The sequence below is a fragment of the Pangasianodon hypophthalmus genome, chromosome 17 (assembly GCF_027358585.1).
Source record: "Pangasianodon hypophthalmus isolate fPanHyp1 chromosome 17, fPanHyp1.pri, whole genome shotgun sequence".
NCBI lineage: Eukaryota > Metazoa > Chordata > Actinopteri > Siluriformes > Pangasiidae > Pangasianodon > Pangasianodon hypophthalmus.
Genome location: NC_069726.1, coordinates 4,233,231 through 4,248,978, shown reverse-complemented (window position 1 = coordinate 4,248,978; position 15,748 = coordinate 4,233,231). Strand labels below are relative to the sequence as shown.

Here is a 15,748-nt window from a genome sequence, read left to right as displayed (position 1 = left end):
ATGTTAGGAACATACAGCTTGTGTGGCTGTCACCTGACTGCACGCCTATAAATTGCAGGAGTTGTCTGACAGCTCATAAGAAGCGTCTGAGCTCAGAGGGAGAGGATCACTCTTTGGAATATTACTCTATACAGGAAACAGCATTACTTTTTTTTCCTGATCATTTCACAGTTGAAAGATCTTTTACACAAGGTAACTCACTTTGGAATGGCTTGTTATCTTAAATTAATTTTTTGGATCCTTTTTAAAAAATGTTGTGAATTATTTCTAGCACTCAACTGTATTAAACACTGACTGATGTTGGGTTTCAGAAGTTTAGTTTTAATCTGTGGGTTGCTTACAGTGGTATGCTACTTTGGAATACTATTTCATCCATTTTTATGGCCAAAGTTAGTGAAACTCGAAGACAACTGCAACAACGACAACAACAAAGAATCCCTGTTGAAGAAACCTGAGGTAAGTATTCGCATTCAAATATTTTTCTTTACCTGTCTGATGAGGTTACATGAATATAGACATTTCTGAAACAGTTTCTGTCTGTCTATCCGTCACTGATGATATACAACACACAGAACAACATTTGTCTATTCACCAATGATAATACAATCATGTAAATGTTATGCCACAAGCATTTACCACTTTTCACTTGCTCTTTTTACACCTATCACAGGTATTTGGAAAAGTCGTTCCAAAAAATCCATTTAACAAAACAAGTGTGACTGTTTCACTCAGTGAAAAAGTACAACATGGTTGGAATCAAGCCCACAGATTTGGCTCCCACAGCCACTGTGAAGTTCTTCGGTGCTGGAACAGCAGCCTGCATTGCTGACTTGGTGACCTTTCCCCTGGACACAGCCAAAGTTAGGCTCCAGGTAACTCCTGGTTTAAATTCTCAGATTAATGACTAACTGAATATAGAAAACTAAAAAAAATGTTGGTTAATATATGATGTCCTAATCGTTCTTGTTTAGGTTTAACCTCTCCAATGTTTTCATGCTATTTCCAGATCCAGGGCGAGTCCAGACCTGCCGAAGGAACAGCAGGGGTGAAATATCGGGGTGTGTTTGGTACCATCACCACCATGGTGCGCATGGAGGGGCCACGGAGTCTCTACAACGGGCTGGTGGCTGGACTGCAGCGGCAGATGAGCTTCGCTTCCGTCCGCATCGGCCTCTATGACTCTATGAAGCAGTTCTACACGCGAGGATCCGAGAGTGAGTGCTGTATTATACACATACGGCTATGGTGTTTTGCAAAAGTATTCGCCCCCTTACATCCTGGAAGTAAAATTGACTTAATTGGGATTATATGTCAGGAAAAATATCTCATAACATAGAAGTGGGGTAGGTGGGTGGGGATTAATATAGTTTGCAAAATTATTGACAAAAAATAATTTGTCAGTGCATAAGTATACACCCCCTTCCTTAGTGCAAAAGTGGCAACCAGCCATCATAAGTCACACAATTTTTTTTTTACATGGAGTCCATTTGTGTGCAAGTAAAGTGTTATGTGATCTCAATATAAACGCACCTGTTCCTGGAAGTCCAAAGAATTTTTGATATGAGTTTGTTACACTACAAACCATGGAAATGTTCAAGGGGTAGTTAAGTACTGGACATGTTAAGACTTGACTTCACAACATTCTGTATATGCTTTCCCCAGATGTAGGCATTGTGAGTCGGTTGCTAGCCGGCTGCACTACCGGGGCCATGGCGGTGGCATTTGCGCAGCCCACAGATGTAGTAAAAGTACGCTTCCAGGCCCAAATGCGTCTAGCAGATGGAGCGAAGCGTTACAACGGCACCATGGACGCCTACAAGACCATCGCTCGTGATGAAGGCATCAAAGGACTTTGGAAAGGTGGAGTAAGGCTTCATTATCTTTCACCTACTGAAAAAAATGGGAGAGTCTTGTGTAATAGCAACATGATTGTGAAAGATAATTGTGTTCTAATTGTTTCAGGTTGCATACCGAATATCACAAGAAACGCTATTGTGAACTGTGCTGAGCTGGTAACCTACGACATCATCAAAGAGCTCATACTAAAGTACAATCTCATGACAGGTAAATAACCATGAGAAACATCAAACAGAAGTTTGAATTACTTAAGACAGGAGTTTCTGATTTTGGCACTGTGTCTGCCTGCAGATAACTTGCCCTGCCACTTCACGGCTGCGTTCGGAGCTGGTTTCTGCACCACCATCGTAGCCTCTCCAGTGGACGTGGTGAAGACCCGCTTCATGAACTCTGCTGCAGGCCAGTACAGCAGTGCCATCAACTGTGCCCTTACCATGCTGACCAAGGAAGGACCGACTGCCTTTTACAAAGGGTGAGCAAAACCAGTAAACCAGTGTGTGGTGTGCTCATATTGTGCAAGACACTACAGATCTATTTCATAAAAACTACAGTTTTATAAATAATAAATAATAATTATATTAAAACTTATCAACTTGAAGAAAGCTTTGTCCACTCAGCGCAAACACATCATGCCATATATCCCTGAAAAGCTTATTTCCTGTTCTATATGTTCATTTGTATCATTATGATATACAGTCGGGCCCAGAAGTCTGAGACCACAAGTGAAAATGCTTTATTTTGTATTCTTTTCTAGTTTAATACAATTTTTATTATTAGAAATTTTATTATCAGCAAGTTTGAAAAAGTAAAAGGTACAATCTTAACGAGAAATATTCACATTAGTTTCAGAAGGTCTTAGTATTTGGTATGTCGCCCTTTAGCTTTAATGACAGTGTGCACTCGAGCTGGTGTGGACTCCACAAGTTTGCATATAAAACCTGCTGATCCATGTTAGATCAACCTGAGTGCGTCTGAACACATGCTTCAATAGAAGGAATAAAACTCAAGGAATATCTGACTTTTTGTACAAATAATCATAATTTTGTTTAAATTTAAAGAGTGTTCTAGACATAGTGTGGAATATTGAATATTCAAGATGTTGAAAGATACTGAAAATTCTAAAACTTTCTATATATTTCCAATTTTAGGTGCAAAAAAAAAATTCTCCAGATTTTCAATGTGGTCTCAGACTTTTAGACCCCACTGTACACGTCAATTTTCTTTAGAAACCTTATAAACTCCACTAACTAGAATGGAAACATATTAAATTACAATTACATTATATTTAGGACAGTTTTTCAGCTTTTTTCTGTATTCAGAACCAAAAATCTCACGAAATTCTACCTTCTCATTCCTAGCCCTAATTAGAAGCTTATTACAGACAAATTTATCAAAATATTTTATTGATCTATTGTTATTGTTTAAAAATTACCCTACAAAATGACCCTATTCAACCAAAATGCTCTTTAATTAATGGTATTTGCTTCACCATCTCCACCCAGGTTCATGCCCTCGTTCCTTCGCCTAGGATCCTGGAACATTGTGATGTTTGTCTCCTATGAACAAATAAAGAGAGCTGTGACAAGAGTGCAGCAATCCTGGGAGGCACCATTTTGAATGGTTCTTTTCAAGACAACAAAACAAAGACGGATATAAAAGACAACCTAATCTCCACCATGTCCTTTGAATTATATCACTATGAGCTGGACAGTGTTTGCGTCGAAATCCTGAACAGTGGTGGGAGAAGACCCCTTCCAGTATGGAATTAAGTTTTATCTTGGAAATGCACAGACTTGTAAAAAAAAAAAAAAAAAAAAAAAAAAAAAAAAAAGTTGTGCCTTCTGATCCTGGGGAAAGGGTTGCTTTTTGTTAGGACACTGCACTCTCTATCCGAGAGTGTAGGAGATGATCCTGTGGACGAGGCTAAGTACAGTTTGGAACTATCAACACTTTCCAAGCAAGACAGCACATTTTCCCTATAGAGCTTGCATATCTTTTTGTTTTCTCTATAGAACTTGCACATATTTGTGTCTTGTTTTACTATTTGTCTGACTGAGTTTTCAGGAAAACGTTTTATGAGATGTTTACAGATTTGTTTACAAGCACTACACATTTTGGGGCCATAGATAGTTGATTGTATGTAACTATTATAACAGGCAGATTTGCTCCTCATATAGCAATTGTTACAATATTTTTATACAATGTGCATTCCTGTTAATAAAACTGATACTGTAAATGTATTCATTCAATCAGTCTGTTTAATAAGAAAAAAAAAGATGTTTAAAAAGACCATTAGTATAGAAGGTTATGTACTTGTATATACGTGCAAACTCAATCCATACATCCTATATTTTAACATGAGAACATTATTGTTTTTATGGTCTCAATTTACATTTCAAAACATAACCAAGCAAGAGGTAGAATTGCATCGGGAAATGTTTATTAATGAATGTTTAGTGAATTGAGAAATGTTAGAAATTACTATTTTATTGCAACAATATAACCCCCTCTGTAACCCCCGGTTTTCCTCCAGGTTCTCCAGTTTCCTCCTGGTTCGCAAAACCATGCCATTAGGTTGACCGGCTACTCCAGGTGCGAATGAGTGTGTGAATGTGTGTGGTGCCCTGCAATGGATAGACCATCCCATCCAGGCTGTATTCCCTCCTCATAGCCAGTGTTCCCGGGATACGCCTTGGATTCACCACAATCCTGACTAGGATAAAGTGCTTCATCACTTCCTGTATTATTGGTCCACTCCTCACTACAGTCTAAACCTATATCTAATACTTGTTTATACGCTGGACATTTCCATGGAACGTTGACAGAACATTTCTATGTCAGTGTTCTGAACAATAGGAACGTATAAGGAATAACAGTCCAAATAATAGTCCACAAAGGAGCCAGTAGTCATATCACCTTCTTGGTAATGAAATAAGGATTTTTCTGGGGATTTCACTTGCAAAATGTGGATCCATACATATGTTACTAAAAAAAAGTTCTTTAAATGCCAATAATTTAGGAAGTATTTTTGTGTGCAAAGAAAAGTACTGATAAATAAATTTGCAGAGCCTTAACATGGTCATTGTTAGAAAGAGGACTGCGTGCAATCAAAATGTCATTTAAGTGTTAAGTGTCTTCATCCAAGTACAGAACTCCAACAATTTAAGTCCACCTACAGCAAAAAGTTCAATCAGTGACTAGGTTTTCTCTAAATGTGCAAAAACTCCAGATTAATGGTATTCTACCATGTGGCAACAACATGCAGTAGAGGGTTAATGTGGAAAATGAAATTAATTGCATTACATACTTATGGAAATTCATTCGCTGAAAAAAAAAGTAATAATGAGATAAGTAAGTTGTTTAAATTCTTTGTGTTCTGTGCTCAGTATACAGTATTTTGCTTTTATCTGTGGACAACAGGCAATTGGGTCATTAGCTGAAAGATATGTGAAATTACAGCTTCGCTCGTTTTTGTTAATTTCTTCAGATAGTATGTCCATAGTTCAGCTTCAGTGAAAGTGATTTGACTTACATTCATGGACGAGACATTTTATTCCCACAAATCAAGCTGATGTAAAATGCAGCCGCATTACTCATAAGTGTGTATCATCCACATCCCATTTTAACATGAATATTAAACATTACTCCTAGCAAGCACACCAAGTTCCTTGATGACGTGTATGGTTTGTTTCTGTTTTTCTTCAGTTTTCTCTTATTTAGTCATCACCAGTGTGCATCTGCTGGTTCAGTCTTGATTGTGTGAATATAAAAACAAACTAACAATAGCACGAGAATTTAAAGCTAGCTACCACATCCTTTCACACTGCTGCTTATGTATAGAGAAGTCGGCTACTCAAACCCAAAACGAAAACGACATACTAAATGCCAATGTTGTAATATTCCTATATATATTTTAAATGTTTAATCCACTAATCCAAAATTGCTTCATATTCAATCATAAAAATGTCACTATAGAGCTAATAAATTAATGTAACGCCCTATAAGTAGGTCATGGGGTTTCCCCAGGAGGAAACGATGAAGGGAAGTTGCAGAGGAGTCGACGATCTAGGGTGTTTGCAGGACTCAATGTAGATCTATTCGAGGTTTTAGTAAGTAGCGGTGTGGGGCACTGGTCACTGCTACTGATCCAAGGCATGTGCACACTTGGATCCTGTTTCTAATTTAGCCCTGAGCTTCAGGTTAACATAATTATATACCTGCATGAGAACATTTTTAATCAGGACATACAATTCATCAGTAGTGTGTGTGTTATCTGGTTACACTGTGTTATTCAAGGTGCTCAGTTTAATGTTTTGATGCTGTTGTTTGGAGGGAACATGGAGTAAAGACGTGTAGAAGTTTTGCAGCCTGAAAAGCATCGTGTTAACGAACAAATGCTTCTCACAACACTGGCGTGTTTAAGTTAAAGTAACACCTGGACACCACATGAAACCTTTCTTTAAATTAACCCCATATGTGCTTCAGTCCTGTCTTCTCACTGTGACTCAGCAGTTCAGTCTATACATCTGTAATATATTCTGTACAAAAATCCAAAGACACTTGTGTATATATTGGCACAGCAGATGATTATAACTAACATTATCGTTTAATATTTGCCAAGGGCAGTGTTAGTGATCACAAAGACTTTGTGGTGATGGCACCTCCCCCTCTTCAGTACTTGTTTTTGTTCACTGGGGACACAATGTTCCTCTGTTCTCTGTCTAGCAGAAAAGAGATGTACCTGATCACGATATTTGAACTTTGTGTGAAATAACACTAATTACAGATTGAATTTTATTATTTTTCCCCTTAGTTTCTGTTATCATGATTTTGTTTTTGCTCCCTTATTGTGCTATAACTTACCTTTTATAACTACGTTATTGCACTGTATGTGTATGAGAAGTTCATATTCACAATACCTTGCTAAAACACAGTACATAGTTTATAGTTTTTATGTTTTTTTTTTAATCAATGCAACTTTAAACTCAACATCAATGCAGACAATTTTTTTCAATATGTAATAATGTATTTGTCTAGTTTAGTTCCTCTGTTCTATGGACTATTACAGTATGTATGAAATATGGAAGGCCACCTTGCTGACATACTGAGTTTATTATATTAGCTTTTTTTAATTGTTATGAGTGATTAATCAGGGCAACATTAAACCCAATAATGAAACAGTCAACACTGAGTAAAGTCCAAGCAATTCATTGAAATGTTATTTATACATTTTAATCATGTGTTTAGCTAATTTTGTATGATTATTTAAAAAAAAAAAAAACTTTATCTGGAAATGTGCCAGAAGCGCGCACGCGAGCTACAGGAACAGCACACTGTGGGTGATGACGTCACGCGGGGGGGGGGGGGGGTCTGTATAAAGCCAGCTGCTTCCTTTGTTCGTTATTTACACGCTCCTGTTTGTGTAAGGGTGGCTGCTTTTCAGAACAAGAACCTCATTTTCTTTGTTACACAATACTTTATTTCGTGTCCTGTTCACGGTAAGTGTTATTATTCAGTGTTATGTATGATGTACAACTTCTACGTTTCATATCTAGCAAATTGTGAGTGAAGTTTTACCGGCAGGCCGTCGAGCTAACCGGCAGCTTGTTTGTTTATTTCTTTGTTTGTTTGTTTCAGGAGTATGTTTTTTAAGTGTCCGTTTTCTGAGCGGTTTTCTATGGAAGAACAAGGCAACCAGATTATAGTTGAAAGTAATTTCAACCAGAGGGACGCTTTTAGAGAATCTTGACTTTGTCTACCCGGGGTCTCTTGAGTGAAGGTAATACTTCTATTTATTAATTCATTTTCTCAGCAATGACACAATTAACACAGCACACATTACATGTAAGCAATAGGTCCTTGTATTGTGCTTTCACATAGCTTTCAGGAAGAAATGTCACACTGACGTTTTCAGTTCCTATTTCTTTGAACAGTAATCCACTGACGACAGCACTTTCTTTTTTTTTTTGTTGTTGGACTTCTGTGGTGCAATGATAAACAGATTAACAGGCAGAGGCTCCACTGAAGTTGCACTTCTGTAAACTTGTAAAGGGTGAAGTTGCTGATGAGACTTTTTGTTTTTGGTCACTGCACTTCCCCACCAAAGGTTCAGTTCTCAGGCGACTCCATCTTCCTCCTAGTGTTGTCTGGCAGAGAAGAGACCTGTTATCTGGTTAGAGTGCCTCCTCCCCCCACTTGTTCTTCAACTGAACTGGCTAACATGTAGCAAGCTCAAACTTGTGTAAACTGTACAAAAATGTTATCTTCAGCTGTCCTAAAAGATAATTGAACGTGGTCACACACAGAAAACTAGAAAGGTGCATGCAATGTGCATTTTCCCTGTTTTAAATTAAAAAAAAAAAAACATTATTTTTATTTTTTTTTTTAGCTCTTTGTGGACTGCATGTTCCACTAGCATGCCTGGCAGAGAAGGGACTAATTATCTCATTAGGATGCCCACCACCAACACATCTAAAAATAAACTTGAAAGGAGTTTTAACTGAGTTTGATTAAATATTAAAGGCTCAAAATTCAAGTAATAAAATAAACCTGAGTGCACACCAACATCAGAGACCAATGTCGTGAACTTGCAAGGATCTTCCTTATCTCCATCTTTCTTTTTTTTTTTTTCCCTTTCCAGATCTGGGTGGAGTTCACCTATCTTGTTTTCACATCATTGGTCTTCAAGATCCTTTTCCACCTACAAATTCCGCAAAGTAGAAAAATGGTTGGATTCGGACCTGCAGATGTGCCCCCAACAGCTGCTGTGAAGTTTATTGGCGCTGGAACTGCAGCATGCTTCGCTGACCTAGTCACCTTTCCTCTGGACACGGCCAAAGTTAGGCTCCAGGTAAGGGTCTATAAAATGACACTTTTCCCAACAGCAAAAACAGAAGGTATCGTATTGCATAAATGGAGTTTCCCTGAGGATCATCAGTTAATCTTTCTTCCCTCCAAGCAGCAGGACCAGCTTTTATGCCTGAATGACTTTGATATTGATCTTTGAAAACTTTGAGAGTCACACACTGACTTTAGCTTTCTCCTATTTTTTCCTTCTCGACTTCCAATGTTCTTCCTTGCACTAGTCATGTAAGCTGAACCAGGAGTTGATGCTTAAGCCCTAGGACCCGTGCAGATCCTGGATTGACGTCATGGACATCATGTGGCTGGAGACTGTCCCCTCTTCCAAGTGGCCCTTCCTAGTGTCTGTAAAGTCTTTCCATGCCCCTTTTGTTCTGTACAGATCCAAGGGGAGACCTGTGGTACCGCGAAAGCGAGTTCTGCCCAGGCAATGAAGTACCGTGGCGTGTTTGGCACCATCGCCACCATGGTGCGTACGGAGGGGCCACGTAGTCTCTACAACGGGCTGGTGGCTGGACTGCAGCGCCAGATGAGCTTCGCTTCTGTCCGCATCGGCCTGTATGACTCTGTTAAGCAGTTTTACACCAAAGGATCTGATCGTAAGTTCATGAATAAATCGGGGCAGTTTTGTTTTGCAAGTTCAGGTCTGCTGAACCTTGGTAGTTTCACAGCAATACATTGTACTCAATGTGAAACCTTCCCTTTTCCTAGATGTGGGGATTGGCAGTCGCCTGCTGGCAGGCTGCACCACTGGTGCAATGGCAGTTGCTGTGGCTCAACCCACAGATGTGGTGAAGGTGCGTTTTCAGGCTCAGGTTAGTGCTGGTGCCGCTAACAGACGCTACAATGGCACTATGGATGCCTACCGAACCATCGCCAAGGAGGAGGGGTTTCGTGGACTGTGGAAGGGTAAGTCTGTGGAGCTTACAACATCTATGGCATATTAGCAGCTTATCAAGTCTGACAAAAATGTTGTTACCTTTTACATTTCAGGAACTGGCCCAAACATCACCCGCAATGCCATTGTGAATTGTACTGAACTGGTGACTTATGACCTCATCAAAGATGCTCTTTTGCACAATACACCAATGACTGGTAAGCCAGTGCTGAATAATACAAATCTTGGACGTTATTAATAGTGTGCCCACAAAAATAAACATTCTTTTCTCACAGATAACCTTCCATGCCACTTCACATCTGCATTTGGTGCTGGTTTCTGCACCACAGTGATCGCTTCCCCAGTCGATGTTGTGAAAACAAGATACATGAACTCTGCCCATGGCCAGTACAGCAGTGCCCTGAACTGTGCTCTGGCCATGCTGACCAAGGAGGGGCCTATGGCCTTCTATAAGGGGTAAGATGGAATTAGATTAATATCTTGTTACTGTTGGAATTGCATGCAGTGTTTTTAAAAATCCCTTACCTCCACCTACAGGTTTATGCCTTCTTTCCTGAGGCTCGGCTCCTGGAACGTGGTGATGTTTGTCACCTATGAACAGCTGAAACGTGCCATGATGGCGGCTCGCCACAATTGGTCTACTTCTCTTTAGGTCACTAGGGGTTCTGTGCTGATAATTTACCCTTTTAGGTTTAACTCTTATCTACTTTTGGCCTTTTCGCTACTACCCCCTAAAAAAAAAAAAAAACATTCATTTCTTAGTCACGTTCATTCAAGTGTATCCCGGGACTAGAAAGCTGGTCTTGATTCTTTCCCTTGTATCTGTTTTTAGATCTTTTAAACCATGCTAATAAAGTTTCTAAAAGATAGCAGTGTTTTATTTCTCAAAAGCAGAACTGATGACTGTAATTTCATGTGCACACATCTGCAATATAAGGCATGACATTGGAGAAGTAGATGGTTAAACTTTTGGTTTCATGAACGTGAATCACATGGAGAGGGCTTGCTTAATGAGCAGTTTCTTCTCAGCAGAGAGCTTCTGTGGGAAGTGTGTATTAAACTGGATGATCAGATCTCCACGTGCAGCTGGGTTGCCGGGTAAAGGCATTCCCTCTCCTGTCACCAGCTTGCTGTACTGTGGACTATATGAAACGGGTTATTTTAAAAAGCTTTGTTAATCTAATTCTAGTATACTTAAGTTTGCAGGGCTGCTGATAATGGTTAAAATATTTTGAGATAACCAATTTAGGCGCAAGGTTTCGATTTTAAATTGATAACTTACCATTTTAAACTGATCTTTAAAATGCTGTGTGTATACATGTACAGTTAGACTGAAAATTAACAAAGGTCTTCACAATATCCAGCCAAATATAACTAAAATATAAGTATGCTGCAGTAAATCATGATGTACCAGAATAAATAAAAATGGACATTTTAATGCAAAACAATCAGCCAATTTTAGATAAGCTCACCAATATCACAGTGTTTATTCAAGAAAATCATGATTGTGGTTATTTATGCAGCTTTAATGCTTACTTTATATACAATGTAGTCCTCAAAAACAATGTATTAATCTAGTCTGGCATCTAAGGGGATGGAAGGAAGGATTGGTAGGAGGAGTGAAATGGCTTACTCTTATGCTTTCACTGTTAATACTCGTTAAATTCTAAAAACAGCACAATGAGTGCCTGAGAGATAACTGCCATACTTACCATACAATCTCATTGACAGGAATGTTGACAAGTCTGCCATCTAGTGTCTCCACCTCCACTGAAAACCCAGTCAATGCCTGTGAAGTGCAAAGACAGTCACTCCATTTACTCAAACCAGATGATAAATAAGATCCTTCAAAGATCCTGATTAGCCTCACCTTCTCGAGTGATATGCTTTCTGTGTAAACCAAGTCGTCATTTTGACGGGCAAACAGGGGATGGGGCTTTTGACGAACGATGAATATGATGTCTGCTGGGATGTTGTTTGGCCCCTGCAGGGAAAATGGTACAGCATCTGTCAGCACTTGCTAAATAGTTCTATAATAGTACATATTATTTATGTTTTACAGCTAGCTATACCACAGTGCTGTTAAATTCTCAAATCTGATTGGTCAGAAGGTGTTGATTTTAATAACAGCAGCTCTGATAGTACTGCCAGCTGCAATTAAAATCACAGGTATATATTAACACAATATCGGATCTGTAGTAACAGCTCATTCACAGTGACTTGTATAATGGATGAACTACATAAGCTAAAGTTTATAATAAACAGATAAAAAAATGTGTTACTGTTGATTTGGTGAAGTTTTCTGTAAGCAGACATTTATTTAACATTCATGGAAGGAGTCTCCAGTATTAGGGCTTTGTAAAAATCAGCAAGTTTTCCATCATGGGAAAGAGAGAGGACTTTCTGGTTACTCGGTGATATGAAAAGCTGTGTTTTTGTTTGGTTTATAATCTTCAAGAGAGAAGCTGGTGAGTGAATTAATGTTTATAGCAACTACAACATAAGTGATTACAGGAACTCTTCCTCAACTCGTTCTACAACATTAAATGTAACTGTAAATGGTTAAAAATTGTTTTGTTAATTAATAAATAAAAAATTTTAATCGTTGACAAATTGCTGTGGTATAAGAGGAATAAAAACACTTCAGGATGTCATGTTATTGGAAAAGAATCAACTTTGGGGTGGTAATGCATCACACCATCACACTCATCAAGGATTATTTTCCTATAACAGGCACGCTGTTGTGTTTTATTACTTATGTAAATCAGAACTGACTGGATCAGAAGAACACACAAAGTAGCATCTTGTCAAAGTCACACCTGATCACCCTCTTTAGGGAATGTAATCCGTGTCCCTTCCTTCCAGCCTGGTTTCACCGTGATGGTTAAAATCTTGTCTTTGATGCTGGACGTCTGACCATCATCATTCATCACCTAAATGTTAAATATTCTGCTATTAATGTTACAGAAAAGACCACATAGTGCAGTGTGTGTCTGGGAGAATTATAATAATAAATACACTACTCATTTTGGAAGTAGTTATGCCTAATAACAGTACAATGTTTGAACGTCTTACACGTCGAGATATCTTTATCTTTTTGGTGCATCCGTGGAAAAGATCCTCTAAGGCTAAATGCAGGTCACGCTCAATAGGTGGATCCTGCTTTTTCACCTCTCGTCCACGGAGGCCTCCAAAACTGAGGTCCACTTCTGTGGTGTGAAAATCTGAGGAGAAATTAACAATGTCAGTCGACCTCAGTCTTAAACTTCACAAACTTGCAACACTAAGACTTTGGAATCGATCCACAGTGCCCCATTTCTCAGCTGTAAAGCTGTATGAACGTGACGTAATGATTGCCAGCAAATCCTCAAATCTATCACTTAGAAATTTTACGCCAAAATCACCTGTGTAGCTCCCTACGAAGGTGTTGGGGAAAAAAAGAAATGCAAAGAGAGAACATATCAGTTTACACATGGGTGTGATTTCTTTGTAAAGAAGCTGAAGACAAATACAATTCACCTTGAAGGCAAAATCTTATTTATGGTAACATGACATAGCAAGAAACAAGCTGAAATTTGGAAAATCAACTAATCTTAGAACAGCGATGTGTGTTTACAGTAGCAACAGCAAATAAAGACAGCAGGTTGGGGTTTTTTGCTTCCAAAAATTATAAATGGCAATCTTTACATTTTTTAATTATTTGTTAATTTGAGAAGCTGAATTAACCCTCATGTTTTGTTCATTACATAACCAAATATCCAGTATGGGCCTAACCATTTTTTATTTTTATTTATTTATTTTTTTTATGGCAGATGTGTGTATGTGTGTGTGCGCGTGTATGTGTGTGTGCAGGTGGGAGTAGAAAATAAGGTCATATCATAACATTATCTCAATCATTCACATTTACAAACAAAGCAAAAGTCTATTAACTCTTTCTTTTCCTAGAAACATCCTTCTTTAACTGTCCTGATGTTAGTCTACAGAACAGATTAACTTATAGATAATTAAAGGTAAAGTTAAAGGTATAACTTTATGGTCCTTTGATTAGTTTAGTTTAGTTTAGTTTATTCATTTATAAAGCACATTTAAAAACAGCTGAAGTTGAAACAACTTTGATGGCACCTAAAATGCCAGTGTGGCAGAAACTGAGCTGGAACTGGTCTAGTGAGCTAAAAGCCTAGCTTACCAGCGAAAGGATTATCTCCGCCGAAGAACTGTCGGAATGTTTTCTCGGGATTTGCGTGGTAGGTGTATCCCGATGACCAGGCGCCGCTCGCCGCTGACTCTGGAGGAATTCCCCCTCTCAGGCCTTCTTCTCCAAACTTATCATACGTGGCCTTTTTCCGAGCTGCAGGGTTACACTTCTGATCAACACTTACATAATGTAGGTTAACATTTCTGTAACATTTCCATGATATTACATTTAACATTTCATTTTTAAACAACCACAAGTGACAACCAAAAGATGATCCTTACACAAAAGGTACACAAACATCACATGTGAAATTTACACCAGCTTCTGAACACCTCTCATGTTATGTTTTTCACAAGTTGTGCACTTTTGACATGTAGTGCATGTGTTTTTATTTTCATGTGTGATATCTTGAGAACAAGTGGCTGAATGTTTGTAGGATTTGTTTATGTTATTCTCATTGTAACCACAGATGAAAGATGTGTAAATGTGTAGGATTTTTCTCTAAGGCTGAGCAAACACAGATCCTATTCATTCTCCTATCAACCTCTATGGATACACAGAACAACAGTTCATTACATTTTATCAGTGTTAGCTGCAATAATTTCGTTTTACATATTACAGTATACATTATTTATTTTACATGATATTGTTCACTTACGGTCACTCAGAACATCGTAAGCTTCAGCAATCTGGTTGAATTTCTCATAAGCTCCTGGATGGCTGTTGTTTTGAGGATGAAACTTCAGTGCTAGCCGACGATACCTGATATTTATTTAAAATACAACCAAATAAAAAGTTATATTAATAGAAACAAAGCTATTAAGCGCTATTAACTAAACTATTAACTATTTTTTGCTTCCTCACTGTCTAATAAGAATGAAATAGTCTACAAAACAAGCACAGAGAGCACTTTTATTTCTAATTATATTGCTTAGCTAGCTTCATCAACATTGTTAGCTTACGCTAGAACGCTCTACGCCAGATCTCAAAATGGCGGACTTTTGGATAAATCATGCACTTCGTAAAGTCTAAAAGTCGTTACTGTTAACATTAGTCATTAGTGTTATTGATTAAAAATAATAATAAAAAATATTTCTTACGACTGTTTAATGTCCGCGTCAGTTGCATTTCGGTTAATTTCCAACGTCGTGTAATAGTCTTTTCCCATTTCTAGCTTAATTAGAAAAGAAAATTTTATACATTTCTGGATGTATCGTATTCACCGAGGGTTTGGAGTTAGTAGTGGTTGCTAGGCAACGTTGCTACGGCGACGTCGCTTAGATTACTGGGTAATGTAGTTTATTGGCAAGTACAATGATTGGACGCCATGTTTTGGGAAGTACAGAGCTAGGAGAGCAAAATAAATATTACAGTCCACGTGTCTAAGTCTAATGGTGCACTTTTGTGCACACGTTTGACTTAAAGACAATAAAATATATAAATCTAAGCCAGGAAATATTTCCTTGAAGTGTGAGATGATGATGATGATGATGATGATGATGAGAATTAAGTTCTACACTGTGGCAGAGCCAAAATAAATGACTAACTGCATCTTCATGTTTAGGCTGCATTAATGTTTTCTTCAGATTTTATGAAAATGTTTAAATTTCACTTCTTTAACCTACTTTCTAATTTCATTGTCTTACATAAGTATTCACACCCCTCGAACCTTTCCACAGTTTGTAGTAATGGACTAAATAAATGTGTTTAAATTGATCAGCCTCTCTCCACACTGAGCAGGTTAGTAAGAAATTAGGAGTATATTAAATAAGCTAATCTGCAACTGAACCTGCACTGCTTTAGGATATTCCTGATCCAAACAGATTGTAATTATACTAGATCATCAAAATGACAATCATACAAGAGATTTATAACAGGGAAAATTATTTTGCTGAAAGTTTCATGGAATAATTAAATCTTAAATAACCGTTTTAGAA

The 15,748-nt window shown here is 38.0% G+C and overlaps 3 protein-coding genes across 5 annotated transcripts; 2 read left to right on the top strand and 1 right to left on the bottom strand.

Moving 5' to 3' along the window:
- Positions 1–36: 36 nt before the first annotated feature.
- On the top strand, positions 37–4,097 carry ucp3 (uncoupling protein 3). Of its 2 annotated transcripts, none has more exons than XM_026943677.3 (8): positions 37–192; positions 344–456; positions 733–872; positions 1,007–1,214; positions 1,663–1,860; positions 1,963–2,064; positions 2,149–2,329; positions 3,360–4,097. In XM_026943677.3, the coding sequence occupies exons 3-8, from the start codon at positions 747–749 to the stop codon at positions 3,472–3,474; spliced, it is 930 nt and encodes a 309-aa protein (XP_026799478.2). In that variant the 5' UTR covers positions 37–192; positions 344–456; positions 733–746; the 3' UTR covers positions 3,475–4,097. The 2 variants fall into 2 exon arrangements, with proteins under 2 accessions (XP_026799478.2, XP_026799477.2); XM_026943676.3 differs by having other exon boundaries at positions 38–192; positions 671–872.
- Positions 4,098–7,494: 3,397 nt separating this feature from the next.
- ucp2 (uncoupling protein 2) lies at positions 7,495–10,485 on the top strand. Its single transcript, XM_034312692.2, has 7 exons — positions 7,495–7,636; positions 8,498–8,707; positions 9,101–9,317; positions 9,430–9,627; positions 9,712–9,813; positions 9,892–10,072; positions 10,154–10,485. The coding sequence occupies exons 2-7, from the start codon at positions 8,582–8,584 to the stop codon at positions 10,266–10,268; spliced, it is 939 nt and encodes a 312-aa protein (XP_034168583.1). The 5' UTR covers positions 7,495–7,636; positions 8,498–8,581; the 3' UTR covers positions 10,269–10,485.
- Positions 7,632–15,693, bottom strand: dnajb13 (DnaJ heat shock protein family (Hsp40) member B13). Of its 2 annotated transcripts, none has more exons than XM_026943852.3 (8): positions 14,912–15,693; positions 14,470–14,573; positions 13,803–13,964; positions 12,692–12,840; positions 12,436–12,549; positions 11,487–11,600; positions 11,329–11,405; positions 7,632–8,003 (listed from the first exon to the last, which is right to left on the bottom strand). In XM_026943852.3, coding segments are annotated over exons 1-8 (789 nt in total). In that variant the 5' UTR covers positions 14,980–15,693; the 3' UTR covers positions 7,632–8,002. The 2 variants fall into 2 exon arrangements, with proteins under 2 accessions (XP_026799653.3, XP_026799652.3); XM_026943851.3 differs by lacking the exon at positions 7,632–8,003 and adding an exon at positions 10,323–10,758.
- Between the last annotated feature and the right edge of the window lie 55 nt (positions 15,694–15,748).